This window comes from Brassica rapa, chromosome A04, assembly GCF_000309985.2.
Source record: "Brassica rapa cultivar Chiifu-401-42 chromosome A04, CAAS_Brap_v3.01, whole genome shotgun sequence".
In the NCBI taxonomy this organism is placed as follows: Eukaryota; Viridiplantae; Streptophyta; class Magnoliopsida; order Brassicales; family Brassicaceae; genus Brassica; species Brassica rapa.
Genome location: NC_024798.2, coordinates 3,709,437 through 3,728,570, shown reverse-complemented (window position 1 = coordinate 3,728,570; position 19,134 = coordinate 3,709,437). Strand labels below are relative to the sequence as shown.

Sequence of the window (19,134 nt, the reverse complement as noted above, 5' to 3'; positions counted from 1 at the left end):
CTAACCTATTTAATTTAATGGGTCATGGGTCAACCCAACCTATTTAATAAATAGGTTGGGTTGACTCATGACCCATTAACAGTAAACCCATTTGGGTTATAGGTTGGGTTGATCCATTTGGGTTATGGGTTGGGTTGACCCATTTGATCCATTTTGACACCCCTACACGTATGAAGAAGCATCGATTGAGAGAATTCAAAATTCACCAGGAGCGGGAAAACAATCCGACGTGGCATCATCTCTCATCCAAAAGGAGCGTCTCTCTCTCTCTCCATTAATACAGAGAGAAACCCTTCCTCAACCATCTCCTCCTCGATCACCAACAATGGAGAAGTACGAGAAGCTAGAGAAAGTCGGCGAAGGCACCTACGGCAAAGTCTACAAAGCCGTCGAGAAATCCACCGGCAAACTCGTCGCGCTCAAGAAAACGCGCCTCGAGATCGACGAGGAAGGCATCCCCCCCACCGCCCTCCGCGAGATCTCCCTCCTCCAGATGCTCTCCACCTCCCTCTACATCGTCCGCCTCCTCTGCGTCGAGCACGTCCTCAAGCCCCCCGCGAAGTCCAACCTCTACCTCGTCTTCGAATACCTCGACACCGACCTCAAGAAATTCGTCGATTCCTTCCGCAAATCCGCCAACCCTAGGCCCCTCGGCGATCCTCTGATCCAGAAGCTCATGTTCCAGCTCTGCAAAGGCGTCGCGCATTGCCACAGCCACGGCGTGCTTCACCGCGATTTGAAGCCGCAGAATCTGCTTCTGCTGAAGGATAAGGAGTTGCTTAAGATCGCTGATTTGGGGCTCGGGAGGACCTTCACGGTGCCGCTTAAGTCTTATACGCATGAGATTGTGACGCTTTGGTATAGAGCTCCGGAGGTTCTTCTTGGCTCGACTCATTACTCTACTGCTGTTGATATGTGGTCTGTTGGTTGCATCTTTGGTTAGTACTTAGTAGTCTTGAATTGATTGTTTTTGAATTTTTCTCTAATGGGATGTAGTTTTGTGTTTGATGTTTGTTTGTTTCTTTGGATTTTGGACAGCTGAGATGGTTAGGAGGCAAGCGCTTTTCCCTGGTGATTCTGAGTATCAGCAATTGCTTCATATCTTCAAGTATGTTTGCCTTTCCTTTGAATGTTAACTTCCATTGGTTCTTTTGAAAGATTGTTACTTTGTGTGCATTAATGAATGATATAGCTAACTACTAATTGAAATCGTGTAGACCCTTTACAGTCCCGTTTTTCTTGATCATAGTGATTCACTCTTGAATGTTTTTGCTGAATTGAATTGAAATCAATAGACACTTTGTAGTCCAGTTTTCTTTGATCATAATGATTCACTCTTGAATGCTTTTGTTGAATGGAATTGAAATCAATAAACCCTTTACAGTCCAGTTTTTTCTTGATCATAATGATTCACTCTTGACTGTTTTTTCTGAATTGAATTAAAATCGAGTTAGACCCTTTACAGTCCAATTTTTCTTAATCATAATGATTCACTCTCGAGTATTTTTTGGGTGGATTGAATTGAAATCGAGTAGACCCTTTGTAGTTCAGTTCTTCTTCATCATAATGATTCACTCTTGAATGCTTTTTGTTGAGTTGAACTGAAATCAATAGACCCTTTCCAGTCCAGTTTTCTTCGATCATAAGGATCCATTCTTGAATGCTTTTTTGCTGAAATGAAGCTCTTTTTGGATTCGGCATTGTATCTTATGACCATTCTTGTACAGAGATTTGTAACTTCCATGGGCCCTTCTGGTTTTCTCAAAGTTGTTTACTTTCTATGCATCCTTGAATAATATATATAGCTACTAATTTAAATCAATAGACCCTTTATAGTCCAGTTCCCCTTGATCGTAATGATTCAGTATTGGGTGTTCTTTTGGTGAATTGAAGTTCTTTTTGGATTTGGCATTGTAACATATGACTATTCTTGCATAGAGATATGTATCTTCAGGTATGTTTGCAGTATTGATACTGTCTGTGTATATCAATGAATGATATAGCTAGCTATTAATTGAAATCAATAGACCCTTTGTAGTCCAGTTTCATCGATCGTAATGGTCTATTCTTGAATGCTTTTTTTGCTGAATTGAAGTTATATTTGTTTTGGATTTGGTATTAAATATTATGACTATTCGTGTATAGAGATTAGTATCTTAAAAATGGTTTTCTTGGTTCATTGAGATTGTTAGAACACCAGCTCAGTTACAAGTCGAAATCAATAGACCCGTTGTAGTCCATTTTTCCTTGATTGTAGTGTTTGACTCTCGAATGTTTTTGGTGAAATGAAGGTCGTTTTGGATCCGGCATTGTATGTTATGACTATTCTTGTATTAAGATTAGTATCTTACAAATGGTTTTCTTGGTTCATGGAGATTGCTAGGGACACCAACAGAGCAGCAATGGCCGGGTGTTTCCTCTCTGCGTGACTGGCATGTCTACCCAAAGTGGGAGCCGCAAGACTTAGCACGTGCTGTTCCATCTCTTTCGCCTCAAGGAGTTGATCTTCTCACGGTAAGTTAACTGACTGCCTCATGAACCGAGAATATGAATAATGTTGCGAAATTGCTTCCTCTTCTTAGGCTGAGACTCTTTGTTAAGTCTCTTTTTATCCATCTTATTGAGCGATCCATGTTTTAAACAAATGCAGAAAATGCTCAAGTACAATCCTGCTGAAAGAATTGCAGCAAAGACAGCACTTGATCACCCTTACTTTGACAGCCTTGACAAGTCCCAGTTCTGAAGCTTCATACTTCCATACAAGAATACGACTTATCTTTGAGTTGACAAGTTAATTGATAAAACTTGTTATCATCATCTTGGTGAATCTAAACATTTGATTTCTGTTGCTTTCCGACACATCAGTCTCATGTTTGAATGATAGATTTGTTTTCTCAGTTCAATGTAAAACACAATGGTTTGGTAACAATGGTAAGATTGCTTCTTTACGTCGTCTCTATAAAAAACTTGTTGCTCAACTTTCTTAAGATGTTGGGTTTCTTTTAAGTGAAATAAAGGGTCTCTAATAAAATTATCAAACCCCAAATGTTACGTACAATGATACTAGTGTTACACAACGCACAAACACATGCCCAAAGTAGATTCACAACAAGCTGCTCAAAAGACACTAAGTTAAAAGATTGAGTACTACACACAACTGAAGAAATCAAGTACTACAGTAGAAGTAGCCAACGATGATGACGTGATGTGAGATCAGTTGGACCACACATGAACAAAACCGTGTCTGTTTCCAGTGTATATCTCATTGCGTTCTTCGTCATAAAATAGAGCCGTTATGTCTTCCAAAGCTTCAGCCACAGCGTTTCTCCTCTGCTTTGAGTTGGTCCCCAAACTACTACTACTACTAGTGCTGCTGCTCTCATCTTCTTTTGGAGGTCCACTGCTTGATGTTATCTTAGCTAAGCACTTCCCAGTCAATATATTGCTGATATTAATTGATCCCGCTGCACCATTAATACGAGAGATGTTAGTTTAAAGGGTTAACTGTATTAAGACGAGCTTTTAATTGTGTTTTACCATTTCCTTCTATCCACTGATCTTCAGTATCAGCTTTGCAATACGAGATGATCAGATCTTGATCACTTGTTATGTAGATGTTGTTTGTGTTGCAGTCCGGATGCCATAGAAGATGGTCCTCAAAGGAAGTCACCAGCTCTCCACGAAAGTTCCACACGGACACGTTCCGGTTCCTGAATGTTAGAAACAGCTGGTTCTCGTAAAGAAATATGAACGCAGACGGTGTCATGAACTCTGCTCTGCTAACTTCCATTTGTTCAGCGGTTCTGACCTGCGTATTGCAAATCAGAGACAAACCTTTGTTAACGACATGCAAGATAGAAACTAAGAGATTGATTTGAAGCTGACTTACGTCGAGTATTTGGAGATTCTCATTCTCTTGCTTAACGAGAAGTTTCTCGTTGAATTGTTCAATGAAATCAACTTTCTTGTTCCGGTGAAGTAAATGATTGAAGGACTTGAGAACTGTGCCGTCTTCTATCGACAGAATCTTCAAAGGAACGTGACTTGTAGCTCTCTTGAAGATCAATAACATTATCCCTGGACTGTTTCAGGAAAAAAACTTGAGTAATTAAAAGTTCACATAACTAAGTCAACACAAAAAGGGGCTAAACACCAATGGAGAAAAGGTTACCTTATTTTAATTTCTTGGACATGTTTATCTGATATCGAATACAGCATGGTATAGTTTTTCAGATCAAAAACCTTGTACACACTGCACAAACAGCTATAAATCTCAGAAGAAGAAACTTGTAGTCACAAAATTTGGGTAGTGAAGGCCAGAAAGATAACCTGTCCTGTGCAGAATACGTAAGCACCTTTCCATTAACGTCATCAAACTCTACAAAACCAGGCCACTTTAACGATTCAGACTCAAAAAGGGCAAACCCTGCATCTGGCTGACCTCTCAGAATATACCTAATAGTTGAAAAAACAACCAGAAAAGGCTCATTATTTCGCATAACCCAGTAAGATAAGAACCGATAAGGGAGAGACAAACATACTCAATTCTAGTGGATCTGCATTTCAAAGAGCTGAAATTGTCAGAAGCATAAACAGAAACAGTGATGAGGGAATCATTGTTCTTGTTGTAGAACAAGCTCCTAATGACTTCATCTGGACTTACATTCAAAAAGCATATCCTCCTATTCGTCTCTGCAATTCAAACAAGAATCCAAAAAAAATGTAAAAGCGTCTCAAAGGTGAAAGCTTTAAGAAGTTTTAAGTTACCTCTACTGAAAGCTGCACAGACACCAGAGTGAGCAAGCGCAAAGACAATGTCCCTCGCAGCAACTATCTCGATAACTTTAGTTCTCTTCATCAAAAACGGTAACGCAACTAAACAATGTCCCTTGGGATCATGAGTATCGTATTGCTCCTGAAAACAAAAATCAATTCAACGAAAGGAGCTTACTTTAGTACCGAATCAAGTTCATATAATCTAGAGTTACCACGAGACGCATGTTGCGGAATCTCTCCTGGGCAGTGCTGATGGAGAAAGCTCGATCTTTGCGAGACGAGATTTCTCTTCGTTGGAGCTTTTTGACGCTGTTGACGAACCCATCGGGACGAGGTCTCTTCTTCGCGACGACTCTTCTTCCGCCGCTGCAAGGCCTAGGGCTAGCTGTAATCCGTCTTCCCTCCATCTATTAGATAGAGTAAGGATTTTCGATTTTGTTGGAAACCCTAACGATGCAGGCAGAAGAAGAAGCGAGAGCTGGAATCTCGAGTAGTGAGGGCTTCTACTACATACCCAGTGAAAGGTAAAGAGTTTTTTACAGATTCAGATTTGGAATTAACTCAAACCTCTTTCCTTCAACATCCCAAATTTCGAGCACTAACCAATCTTTTTTTTTTTTTCGAGCACTAACCAATCATGTAGTACAAAAGTCATAATAGAATATAGATGCCAAAGAAAAAAAAAAGTGATAATAGAATTATTTCATTAATTTTCGTTATTCTATAGTATCTTATATAAATTTACTTAATTTTGTAAATAACTTATTTTGAACAAAAATAAAATTTTAAAATACTCTAGACTCAAAATATATTGGAAGATAATATTTCTGTTTACAACTATTAATACAAATATTTTGCAGTATTTTTAAATTACTTAAACATAACAATATATTTACTTATAAAATTATGCATTAATTAAAATGCTAGATGCTAAAGTATATTTTTTTAAACATAACATGAAAATATAAATTATTCTAAATAAATATCTTTTATATAGTATAAGTAAATAATATTTTTAATATGTATTAATGAAAACAGTAGAAATTGAAAAAGCCATGAGATGTTCTATTTCTCTTGGTTCTTGGGGAATTCTAACTTTATATCAAATTAATATATTTTTAAAAAATAATTTTAAATTGATAATCATTTTCATAAAGGAAAATTGCCACAAATACCATATTCATAATATCACTTTTCATGTTTACACTAACCACTTTTACCCTTATATTTAATGAAAGGTAAAAGACATTTATACTTTTAGGATTAACTAATATATATTTAGGGTATAGAGTTGAGGGGTGAGATATAATTTTGGAATGTGAAATATATGATTCTCATAAATATATAAATAAATACTTAAAAATATAAAATTTTTAAAAATAGTCTCAAACATAATTTCGATTTTCAAAAAGAAATTTTGAAAAAAAATCGAAAAAAAAAATTTCAAAAACAAAAAAAGATTTATAAAAAAGTTTGAATTTGAAAAAGTGTAATTCGAAAACATAAAAAAAAATATTTTTCTTTATTTTTTATATTCTTTTACTTGTTTATTTAAATAATTATTTATTATATATATAGAGAACAATAATATAAGAGTCTTTTGCCATTTAATGAATAATGTATTTTTGAAAGTATCTCTTTAGTGGTAGTAAAGATGAATAATGGTATCATGAAATTGGTAAAGATGAAATTCCCCTTTCATAAATATCTTAATTTTATTATGAAAATATAACTAGACATCCTATATCATTTATAAATATTTAAGAGTTATTTATATATGTTTATAAAACCAACCTCACCCCCTAAAGGGAAAATTCCTTAAAAATACACAGACTAATTTTCCTTTGCTAAATTAATACACGAACTATTTAGGCTTCCCAATTAATACACAGACTAAATTTCGTTACCCATAAAATACATCAACTTTTGAATTTCGGAAGTTTCACACCTCAAATTAGACGGCGTTAACTCTGTTTAACTGAGTATTAAGACGACGTTAATTTGCTCGTTAGACACGTGCTTGAGCCGTGAAAAACTCGGGTATTTTCATAAAATTCCCAAATCGATTGAGAACAAACCCTAATTTCGTCTAGTCCCAAATCGATTAAGAACCCTAATTTATTCGAATTCTCTTCTTCTCGAAACTTTGTTCTTCTTCTTCTGTCGCTTTGATCTCCATGTTTTAGAGATACAAAGAAGATGAGGTGATTTCGTTTTCTAAAAATCTTTTGATTCTTTAGAACATGTCGCTTTGAATTTGCCTTTGATTCTAATTCATTACTTTGATTGTAGTGATCAAGGAGTAATAAAGATTTCTCTACACTATGGAGGCATAATGGAGCACAAAGATAACAATTTTTTCTATCGGGGAGGATTTGTCAACAAAGATATTGTTATCGATCCGGATTACATGACATGGTCAATGTTTGAAGGTTTCTGTGAAGACAATGGGTCAAGTGGGTCAGTAAAATATGTTTGGTACAAGCTTCCACAAGAAACTATGGATTTAGTGAGAACGATTTCCGAACTCACTTCAGATTCGTCTATTAATCAGATGTGTGGTGAAGCTGTGAAAGTAGGTGCGGTCGATATTTACATTGAGCAAAACAGAGGTGAAAAAGAAAGGGTTGATGAAGAAGTACAGAAAGATGGTGAAGAAGAAAGAGGTGAAGAAGACAGAGGTGAAGAAGAAAGAAGTGAAGAAGACAGAGATGATGAGAGGCAGGACAATGGAGAACAGTCTAACGCTGCTGATGAGGTAGAAGAAGAAATCATCGAAGATGGAGGACAGTCTAACGCTGCTGATGAGGTAGAAGAAGAAATCATCGAAGATGGAGGAGAAGATATTCCATTTCAGTCACTCTTTGGAGATATTCGTGAAGAAGAAGTTAGAGGTGAAGCTAATGATGATGAGGAAGTTAGAGGTGGAGCTAATGATGATGAAGAAGAAGAATCTGAGAGACAGTTAAGGGATGTTGAACATCCGGCTCCTACTGTTGACACTGACGATGAATGGGAAGACTTCAATCGACAGGAAAAGGTCATTTCGAGAACAAGATACAGCAATGAGAAGCCTCCGTACTTGTGGTTAATGCAGACATTCAACAGTGGGGAGGAGTTCAAAGATCAGCTGTTGCGCTATGTTCTGAAGACAAACTACGATGTGAAGCTATGTAGATGGGAGAAAACGAAGTTAGGAGCCATTTGCACAAACGTTAAATGCAAGTGGAAGATTTATTGCACGGTCATTAAAAGCAGTGAAAGCTTATATGAAGTCACTGAGTTTGATTGTAGCTACTTGGTATGTCTTCCACAACAGCATTGTGCTTGTAATCGATGGGACATCACGGGAATACCTTGCCAGCATGCTATTTACGTCATCAATGAGCATAATAAGGAACCTGCAGAGTGAGTACCTTAACTTCTCTCTCTCTCACTCTCTCTCGTTTGTAGCTTTGTCTATTTTATATATGTTTTAACGCTCTCATTCTCTCTTGTTTGTAGCTATGTTGATAGTTACTATCTGACATCAAGGTGGCAAGATACTTATGAAAACAACATAAAACCTGTTAACGGTGAGAGATTGTGGGAGAAGACGGGTAAAGAAGCTGTACAAATCCCTGAAAAAAGGAGAATGCCGGGACGTCCGAAAAATTATGATAGGATCAAAGAGGCACATGAGTCAAAGACAAATCCAACCAAGGTCACAAGAGAAGGAAGAAGGATGACATGTAGCAACTGTAAGCAAACCGGTCATAACTGTGGAACTTGTACTCTACAAGCTGCTCCTGAACTTCCTAAACGCAAAAGAGGACGACCAAAAAAGACTCCGGTTAGTTACAAGTTGATTAGTAGAGATGAAGCTTGTTTATTGATGTGTTGATCCGAATTATAAGTTAATTCATATATGCTTTTCTTTATAAGGATGATCCTTGGAGCATTCACAATGCACCGAAGAGGAGGAGGAATGCTCAAAGTCAGTCCACACCAAATCCGGTCAGCACACAGCCTTGTGTTGATCCACAACCTTCAACTGCTCCACAGCCTTCAAATGCTCCAGCTGCAAGAGGACGTGGCCGACCACGGGGACGAGGGAGAGGGCGTGGTCGCGGTCGCGGACGTGAGCGTGAGACTCCTGTTCCAAGAGAGTCTGGTTGCTATATTGGTCCTTACTCTGGTCGTGTATTTGATGTATGGGGGCCTACTGCTGTGAGTGATCAGAATTCACAAGGCTCTCAACAACAACCTCAAGACTCTTAGGCTCTATCTCTTTGTTATCTTCTTGTATTGTACTTTTCTCACTTCTAAAACTATGTAGGATGTTCTTTTGGTTGGATGTTTACTTAAACTTCATCACCTTCTGTCACTTCTCTTTAAGATTATCTATGTTAAGCTTGCTTTATTTAAGAAAGAAGAGAGGAAAAAGACACAAAATATAACAACAACTAACATAAACTTCATTGATGATCGATGACAAACCGAAACATTACAACACACATCCATCGTTAATACAAACCGAAACAGAAACACAAATGAAACACAAATCCTAATGAGAGATGACAACAAAAGACACAAACCATAACTACTTCTTCACCACGATAACGCCCATGATGATTATGACAACAATGAAGCCTCCCCACGAAAGACCAACGAATTGCCTTAGCAATTTCTCTTTTTCAACTGATGTTATCAGTGCAATTTCAAGTTTCTCCTTCTCCTCTGCAAGTCTGTTTCCTTCCTCCAACAGTAATTCAGTTGAATCTCCAGCTGGGGCTTCTTGAGAAGTTGTCCTAAGCAACTGTTTAAGATTTTTTATTTCTTCTCTCTGACGATCCATCACGCTTCTGGCCTCCAGTAAACTCTGTTTCTGCCATTCATTTTGCTCCTCCTTATCAACCCAATCGACGAACCCATGAGAATCACACAACCAAAACCTTCGACCCGGATTGTCATCTGTCCAAGCCTTCGCGGTACTCGTTGGTTTCTTGCAGTAGCATAAAGGACCGCCGAACTTCTTCTTATAGGATGACCTTGCACCTGAACTCGACCCCTCACTCTTAGCCATCGATTTGGGAATTTCTGAGAAAAATATGAGAAGAACGAAATTAGGGTTTGTTCTCAATCGATTTTGGGATTTTTATAAAGGAACCGAGTTTTAACAGGTTAAGCACGTGTTCAGTTAAGTTATTAACGTCGTCTTAATACTCAGTTAAACAGAGTTAACGCCGTCTAATTTGAGGTGTGAAACTTCCGAAATTCAAAAGTTGATGTATTTTATGGGTAACGAAATTTAGTCTGTGTATTAATTGGGAAGCCTAAATAGTTCGTGTATTAATTTAGCAAAGGAAAATTAGTCTGTGTATTTTTAAGGAATTTTCCCCCCCCTAAATACTAAATTTTGAACAATAATCACTAAACACAAAATCTAAATGTTAAAGTATTTTTGACTGAATGAATTTTTGACTGAACGCAAAATCATATAATCATGAGGGATTTTAATGTTTATCACTTTCATGGTATAATTATTCATCTTTATTACCACTAAATGTACATTTTCGTAAATACTTTCTTTATTACGTGGCAAAAGACTATTATACTCTTGTTCTCTATATATATATATTATTTAAATAAATAAAAAATAATAATTTTTTTAATTTTTTTTCTAATTATAGTTTTTCAAATTCGAACTTTTTATAAAAAATTTTTGAATTTTTTTTTTCAAAATTGCTTTTTGAAAATCGAAAATTATGTTTGAAACTATTTTTTTTTAATTTTTATTTTTTTAAGTCTTTATTTATATATTTATTAGAATCCTAAATTTCACATTCAAAAAATCCTCTCTCACCCCCAACTCAAAACCCTAAATCTAGATTAGTTAATTTTAGGGGTATAAATATATTTTATCCTTCAATAAAAGTGAAGGTAAAAATAATTAGTATAAACATGAAAAGTGATAATATAAATATGATATTTGTGGCAATTTCCCTATAATCATTTTGTTGCATGTAATGATGAATTTTCTTTTATATATCCACTATATATTAATCCTCAAACATTACAATATGTTTTCGTAGCCACATGTCATCACCAGAAAGATTCTTAGAATCTTAAAAACAAATAAATTGGTCCATATGAATATATATTATATTTTTTATTAAACTAACTATCAAATTAATTAATAATGTACAAAATAATATTCTATTTCATTAAAAAAAAGTTAGAGAACTATCTAATATGATTAACATATATAACAATTAATGATTATGAATAATACATATTTGTTAAAAAAGTTTATCCTCTTTTTTTTTATATTATTAAAATAAATTAAACAATCGCATTAAGCATAAAATAAAAAATTAGATTTTTTCTTATATGTTATATTTTGAATTTCATAAAACGACTACAAATTACTAAAAATGGTAAAAGTCTCACATTAAAAATTTGAGAAATTGGTGTCACTGCACTCAAACATCGGTATATCTTGCCATGTACCCTAAATTAAGAAACACTTTTTTTCTAGACCTTTTTGACCCTGCAAGCTACACCAACCTACAGCAAGTAGCCTCTGCGTCGCATATGGATGTGTGTCAGATATCTTTTTCTTTTCTATTTATTTTATTTTTATTTTTTCTTTTACTTTACAACTGAAATGTGATTCAACCAAATTAAAATTCAAGAGCATCCAATCACATTTATTTTGTTATTCCTTATATTTCTGCGTTTATCAAAGCTTCTTGTTCTTCTTTCTTGCTCTGTTTTTCATTGGTTAGAAATTAATTTTTTTCTAAATAATTTTGTTTTGGTTTATATCGTTGTTTGGGTTCTACTATAACACATATAATATTTATCATACCACGGTAAGCCATAAATATAAGAGTAAATATAAATATATATATATATATATATATATATATATATATATATGATACTGTTATTATTAATTTGTTAATTTGTTTTATAACATGCTATTTTTTCTATCTGGTCCGTTAACATTAAAATTAGTTAATTATTTTTTGTGTTAACCGTAAAATAATGTGCTAGATTAGTAAATAATATTGAATTATATAGTGTATTATTAAGTTCTTGATTTTTTTAACGTGTTATAACAAAATTTATGTAGGTAACAAAATCTGTAACATGTTAAAAATAGTATTCAATATTAACAAATGTGTAACATGTTACAAAATATGTTAACTCGCTAACAAAATTTGTAACATATTTGATAGTCAAATTTATCGATGAGCTATAGTGTAATTAATCATAAACCAAATTTTGTTCTAATGAGCTATAGTGTAGTTCATCATAAACCAAGTTCATCATAAACCAAATCAAATTTTTCGATGGTCAAATTTTGCCAACTCTTTGGTCATAATTTGAATTATATAGTGTATTATTAAGTTATTGATTTTATTTAACGTGTTATAAAAGAATATAATTAGGTAACAAAATTTGTAACATGTTACAGAATATGTTAACTTGCTAATAAAATTTGTAACATGTTTGATGGTCAAATTTATTGATGAGTTATAGTGTAGTTCATCAATAATGTGCTAGAATAGTAAATAATACTGAATTATATAGTGTATTATTAAGTTCTTGATCTTTTTAATGTGTTATAACAAAATATAATTGGGTAACACAATGTGTAACATGTTAATAATAAAATTCAATGTTAACAAAATGTGTAACATGTTACAAAATATGTTAACTCGCTAACAAAATTTGTAACATATTTGATGGTCAAATTTATCGATGAGCTATAGTGTAGTTCATCATAAACCAAGAAACAAGTTGTAGTGTAGTTCATCAAAAATTCATTGATGAGTTACATGAAACATGTTTTGTTAGTTGATGCATAGATTGATACTAAAGAATTGATAAATGGTGGATAAGATATTATAAAAGACTTGTCCATAACTGATAATTGTTTTGTATAATTGATAAATGGTTTGATAAGCTTTTTGTGAGATTGTATACTGTTTGATACTTAGTATGTTAGTTCATGGATGAATTCATATATGATTTATGAATCAATACATTGTTTGATAAATAGTATGTTATATGATACATAATTTGTTATCGGATACATATTATGTTAGTTGTTAAATAGTTTTCTTAAACGTCGCTGATAAATAATTTGATACCAAAAATCATGTGACCAATGATATAAACAATTAGCATAATATTTCATGTAAACATGTTGATTAAAATTATTATTACATAAAAAGTGGGAAGAGAAAAGTATGATTTACATTAAAAAAATATAAGAAAGAAAAAATAAAAAGAAGAAAAGAAGATGCCAACAAAAGCAACATAGAGTCGCATGGGGCCCAACCAAACCTACTCAAACTGTTGTGTCAGTACTGCAGCGGACCCTGTGTCAGACACGAAAAAGGGTAATATTAGCAATTCAGTGCTAAAAAAACATTGTGATGATCAATTACTTCATGCCATAGACAAACATCTAATTTTGGGTCTTACTGAGGGTATTTAACTCATTGTCCCTTGTGATCAATGGCTTACCTTTTTTTTGTTCAAGCAAGATACAAATGATCATAAATCATATAAATATGAAGTCTCATTAATAGATATTTATATTATATATATATATATATATATATATATATATATATATATATATTTAAACCATTTAAATTTAATTATATACTATATGAAAATAAATAAATATGTTAATTTCAAAATTTGCATTAAAAATTATTGAGATCTTAATATTTTAATTTTAAAATTTGTATTGATAAATCTCACATTAAATTTTTTGTGATTAACGGTTTAAATTTTTTGTTACAAAAAATATACAAATGTTAATAAATCATATAAGTAGGAAGTGTCAATAATAAATATTTATATTAAAACATACTATATATATATATATATCTATGTCAATACTTATTCCGGTATGGTCTGGTATGGAATGAACTTATAATCATGGAATCGACTCAATCATCAGATTATAGATTATAAGTTCATAACCTTAGTCCATTCCCATTTTGGGCAGAATCGATCTACTAATTCTTTGATTCCAGTTAGTAAGAGGGATCTTGAACTAAGAAATATATTCTAGAAGCTAAAAAGGGTATCCTGAGCAATCACAATAATTGGGTTCATTGATATTCCTGGTATAGTAAATGCTATCACACATACGATCATACTCAATTCGATGGAATTGGTTGATCTTAAAGGGGATATTCTATAATTTCGCACGTGAGGGGTTATTTCATGGTTTCGTCCAGTCATTAATAACTTGATTATTTTAGATAATAGTAGATAGAAAGAACGCTCGTAAGGAGTCCTATTGAAACCAAGAAATATAGGCCTACCCGCCATCTACACAAGAATAAATGGAGTTTTCCAAAAAAAAAAACTATTAGTGGAGGAAGACGTAAACTTGGATTTAGAACTAGAGAGTCTTGGTTATTCTTTTTTCCAATTTTGGGTTACTAATCTAGTCTATGCAATCTGAGGTAAATTGTATTGAGAATGACTTCGTAACCAATTTTTTCATTGATTTATTTCGGAATTTAAAAGGGTTTTATCTTTGCATTCATAATGAAAGATTCCTTGTTCTTGAAAAAGAATCCTTTATTTGATTCTTAACAAAAAAAAAGATGTAATGTATATGTTATATTCAAAAAAGACTTTAATTTAGAAAAGTTACTAATATAACTAAAGTTTAATTATATACCATATAAAGTAAATAAAATGATTGTTTTGATTTTTTTACCAAAAACATGATTGTAAATAAACAAAAGGAATTGGTTTTAATTTATATACTTTTATGCATACATATTTTTTTTTAAATAGATTGTTTCTAGTAGTCATTTTGATCCTAACAATCCAAAAAATATACTTCTTTAAATCGAAGTGATTTTTAATATTGAAAGCATTATATATATATATATATATATTTTATGTATATTAAATATTTTATTTTTAGTTTTTATTCTTAAAAGAAGATTTTAATAAAAAATCATGACACGAATTCAATCACCTCCCTTTGAGTTTGTTTGAAGAATAAGAGATTTGATCATTCGTCTAATATTTGTTTCTCCTTAATACCCTATATAACTATTATAATATTAAGAATGAGATTTGAACTATTTATTATAAGTTTTCTTGTTTATTACTTTATACATAGTTTACATATACTAGAAGGGTAAAGTATTATGTATATATATATGTATCGGTATACTCTTAAGTAACTAAATCTCAAAAGTGTAGGTTAATAAAATAAGTAATTTGTTTTATTTTTTTATAATTAAATAATTTTTAGACCGAACTGGTGAATATACATTAGACAAACATTTATATTTCAAGTCTACACTTATATTCTATAACGCTTGATATATTATATTTAAACACTAACATTTGAATAGAGTTTGCGTGCGATTTTCTTCACAAATTTAATTCTTAGATATGTATATGGAATGAAACAAATTTTTACAGATATCCATCTTTTTAAATTGACACTTATGTAATTCACCGAATTCATAGAAGAAATTAAAAAAAAAAAACTCATATCAATGAAACAAAAACGAGAACGAAAGCACAGTTTTATAGAGATGAAAAATGATATCAGTAATAGAGAGTCAATAGTAAACAAATCGAGAGCACAAAACCTAATCCACTTTCGTCATTTTACCATTGATGTTGACTATCTGGTTTTTATGATTTGTATTAGCCGCAAAACTTAATTTCTTTTTATGCATATGAAGTCTTAATGAGATGTAATATATTAACTTTTCAATAACGATAATATATTTAAGAGACTAACATTTTTATTCGTCATTTTATAATCGATAAAGATTGTAGTGTTGCAAAATGTTAAAATTATTTAGTAAACAAACATTAGTATAAAAAATTCAGACTGCACATGCGCGCGAGTTATCATGTAGTATTATATAAAATTTGGACCTCACACAGTGTCCATATCTATTATACTAAAATAGAGTCATTAGAAAAATCTGTAGTACAAAAAAAATCTATAGTACAAAAGTCATAATAGAATTATTTCATTAATTAAAAATAAATAAAATATATAATATTTCTAATTTCTAATACTTTATAAGGATATTAATAATAAATTTGGTTTAAGTATATATTTAAAATTTATTTTTAATTATAACCAAATTGGTTGAGAAACCATCTACCAAAATATTTTGGATTTGTATTTTTGTGTGTTTTACATGTTAGATTCGAAACATTGCAGATTAACCTAATGTGGTTGTTTTATTTATCATTTAAGCATAAAAGAATTATTTTTGAAGTTTTTCTCTATTTTAAAACCATTTTGTTTTGGATATGCAGGTGTTTCAAGTTGTACTTCGGACTTCATTGGCAAACTTCTTCAGAAGTTGAGAATACTTATGGAGAAATTTTCTTAGAAAGGTTTTTGAGATGAATAGTAAATTTAAGGTTTAGAAGACTTATAGGAAGTCTTCTAGTGTATTTTATATTTGAAGACTTTTTGAACCAAAAATATTTAACCTAGTTGGAATTTTTGTCTCCTTATATATAGAAAATATATGTACACATTCTTTCTCTTTCTTTCAAATGGCTGCAACAAAAATGTAATATTTCTCACTCTAAAATTCTCTCTAAAATTCTCAAATTTCTTTCTAATCTCTTTGAACTTGAAGATACCAAATTTTATATCAGTTTCTCATCTTTTTGTCTCATGTATTTCTCACTACTTTATCTTGTTTTGCAGGTTTTTATTCATGGTTTTCATCTTCCACTCCCGTGAAGGTAGGTCTATAAATTTTGAATATGTATTTTTGTGTGTTTTATATGTTAGATTCGAAAAGGTATAGATTTAACCTAACATAATTGTTTTATTTAATATTAAGCATGAAAGTTTTATTTTTAAAGTTTTCCTTTGTTTTGAAGCCATATAAACGTTTTGGATATGCACATTTTTCAGATTCAAAGAGTCTTTTCAAGAAGAATTCTCGGAAGACTTATTACAAGACTTCTCAAGTCCACTTTTCGGAAGACCTCTCAAGCAGACTTCTCAGAAGACGTCACGCAAATTAAGTTAAAAATTAAATTTAAGCCGAAAACTTAAATTTTAAGTGAAATTTGATCGCAAATTAAAAGATTTCTAGACATTATTGTAAGTGAATCCATAAATTAATTAAATTTGTGCGATGGTTCAAATTAAAACTCCCGAACCACTGAAATTAAAGTTCGGAACTCCAAAACCCATAGCCTTCAATTATATTGGTTTAAAGAGGGTGGTTTAAAGAGGGTTTAATGTTTTCTAATCAAACTATAAACCTTATAAATGAGATTTAAGACCAAATTAATGCCCATTAAAAATAGCTCGTCAACCCTTCAAAGGGTATTAGTTTGATTTTAAATCTGATTTATAAGGTTTATGGTTTGATTACAAAGTACTAAACTATCTTTAAACCACTGTAATTAAAGTCTATGGAGTCTCGAGTTGCGAACTTTAATTTTAGGGGATTTGGAGTTTTGAACTCTCAATTTGTAGGATACGATTTTGGAATTTAAATTCAAGGATATATCGAATGCGGTCATTGTTTAAGAGACATTTGATGTTATACAATATTTCAGGCGGAGAAATAATTTGTCAACCTAATTATTATTTTCTGAAATTTACAATTTATTCTTAATAATGTATTAAAAATATAAAATATGGATTTTTAAACAATTTTTTATAAGAAAATATAGACATTTTTGAAGCAGAGGGAGTATTTTTGTTAGTGTATGAAGTTGAGAAATTTGTTATTGTATGGAGTTGGAAAATTTCAGGGAATTGTGCAGCCAGCACATTTGTTTTTTAAGAGAAAACAAGACACAAATCCCAAGTAGATATACATGAACGTGGCACGGATAAAAATAACATCATATGCCTTCAAATGACAAATTGACAACCATAAAACTCAGTAGAAAATATATATGAAAACGAGTGAACTGTAATTAATTAAAATAAAAACGAAATATATGTTACAGAAGAAACTATAACGGAAACGAGGGTCAGTGTTGAAACTGAGAGGTGGTTGGTGCCAGAACTTGAGGGAGACGGTGCAGTCATGACCGGCGACTCAGCCAAAGATGGTGAAGATGTTGGTGACCCGCCCGAAGATGGTGAAGTCATAGGTGTTCCAGCCGATGGAGTAACTGCATCATTATTATCATTCAGAACAAAAATTAAATACAGTTATAAATGTAAGAATAGACAAATTATACAATTGCAATTTAAGTAACAAATTCAAAAATTATGGTAAACATAGAAGATGAATTGGTTGAGATCGCATTTGCTGAAAAAAATCTAAAACTAAACTAACAAAGCGAAACTCACATAAAGCACCAAATTAACTAAGATGTGAGCTGCCTTTTCAATAATCAACAAAACATTTCAGATTCATTTTTTTTCTTCCTAATATTCAGTTCTGATTAAGAATATAATAAAAAATATATCATTAAAAAGGAAATATAGTTTACATATCAAAAGTATGTGTTCAAAAAAAAAAGTTTACATATCAAAAGTGTAGCTCACTTACAGTTATTTCCATTAATTTACTTTTATAATTCTAATGATGATCCTCAATGAAACACGAAAGTAAATTTGGTTTACCAGAAAAAAATATAGTAAAATTACTAAAAATAAAACGTAAGACACCACACTATGTTAATACTTTTATAATCGATCTGTAAGGCAAAAGGAAAAACACAGCGAAGCCTTCAATGTTAATTATGAAACGTAATCGATTAATTATCAAAGAAAAAAGCCAAAATAACTAAACACGTACTCGGAGACATACCAGCAATAGATGCAGCCGGTGTCGCCTCGTCCAGGATTGCTACACCAGCAATAAAAAAATTAACTTCGAAACAATGAAAATACTACGGAAAAAGCATTAGGTTTGAGGAAAAAAAAAAATACTCACCGCAATGAGGAGCAACAATGGTGAGCTTGCAAGTCGTAGGCATAGCACGAGCTCTAGTGTTATTCACTGCAAACCCCATAGTTTTGCTACTTTCTAAACCAACGCAAATACACTTAGGGTTATATTGTAGAACAGATAGAATTCCCCCACAACAAACTTTTGTGGGCTTAGTATCATTTGATCCAGGGGTAAGGTACGAGAGACAATCCATCATGTCATATATAATGCTGGAGCAATCAGAATTTGACGGTCCTGGAGCTAGAGCAGCTACGGGTGAAGGAGACTTTGCCGGCTGTGGTTTGTTGCGGGCGTGGATGGGTGCAAATGATGATGATAGTAGAAGTATTAAGATGGAAATAAGTGACTGCTTCATTATTTGTATATTATTTTCTTTGAAAGTGTTTGAAGTTTATTGTTTTCTTTT

The 19,134-nt window shown here is 32.3% G+C and overlaps 5 protein-coding genes across 5 annotated transcripts; 2 read left to right on the top strand and 3 right to left on the bottom strand.

The window, feature by feature from the left end:
* Window positions 1–203: 203 nt before the first annotated feature.
* LOC103863255 (cyclin-dependent kinase B1-1) lies at window positions 204–2,978 on the top strand. The gene is made up of 4 exons (XM_009141011.3): window positions 204–938; window positions 1,039–1,108; window positions 2,376–2,514; window positions 2,651–2,978. Exons 1-4 carry the CDS (start codon window positions 326–328, stop codon window positions 2,741–2,743), a joined length of 915 nt encoding a protein of 304 aa, XP_009139259.1. The 5' UTR covers window positions 204–325; the 3' UTR covers window positions 2,744–2,978.
* Window positions 2,979–3,000: 22 nt separating this feature from the next.
* Window positions 3,001–5,399, bottom strand: LOC103863254. The gene is made up of 8 exons (XM_009141010.2): window positions 4,989–5,399; window positions 4,768–4,915; window positions 4,542–4,692; window positions 4,330–4,455; window positions 4,172–4,252; window positions 3,890–4,082; window positions 3,538–3,808; window positions 3,001–3,464 (listed from the first exon to the last, which is right to left on the bottom strand). Exons 1-8 carry the CDS (start codon window positions 5,181–5,183, stop codon window positions 3,214–3,216), a joined length of 1,416 nt encoding a protein of 471 aa, XP_009139258.2. The 5' UTR covers window positions 5,184–5,399; the 3' UTR covers window positions 3,001–3,213.
* A 1,198-nt stretch (window positions 5,400–6,597) lies between these two features.
* Window positions 6,598–10,092, top strand: LOC117133595. The gene is made up of 4 exons (XM_033290143.1): window positions 6,598–7,557; window positions 7,612–8,184; window positions 8,281–8,605; window positions 8,701–10,092. Exons 1-4 carry the CDS (start codon window positions 7,112–7,114, stop codon window positions 9,034–9,036), a joined length of 1,680 nt encoding a protein of 559 aa, XP_033146034.1. The 5' UTR covers window positions 6,598–7,111; the 3' UTR covers window positions 9,037–10,092.
* LOC103863375 lies at window positions 9,359–9,841 on the bottom strand. Its single transcript, XM_009141125.1, has one exon. It carries the CDS (start codon window positions 9,839–9,841, stop codon window positions 9,359–9,361), a length of 483 nt encoding a protein of 160 aa, XP_009139373.1.
* Window positions 10,093–11,542: 1,450 nt separating the features above from the next.
* On the bottom strand, window positions 11,543–19,134 carry LOC103863253 (non-specific lipid-transfer protein-like protein At2g13820). The gene is made up of 3 exons (XM_009141009.3): window positions 18,711–19,134; window positions 18,585–18,623; window positions 11,543–17,940 (listed from the first exon to the last, which is right to left on the bottom strand). Exons 1-3 carry the CDS (start codon window positions 19,081–19,083, stop codon window positions 17,744–17,746), a joined length of 609 nt encoding a protein of 202 aa, XP_009139257.2. The 5' UTR covers window positions 19,084–19,134; the 3' UTR covers window positions 11,543–17,743.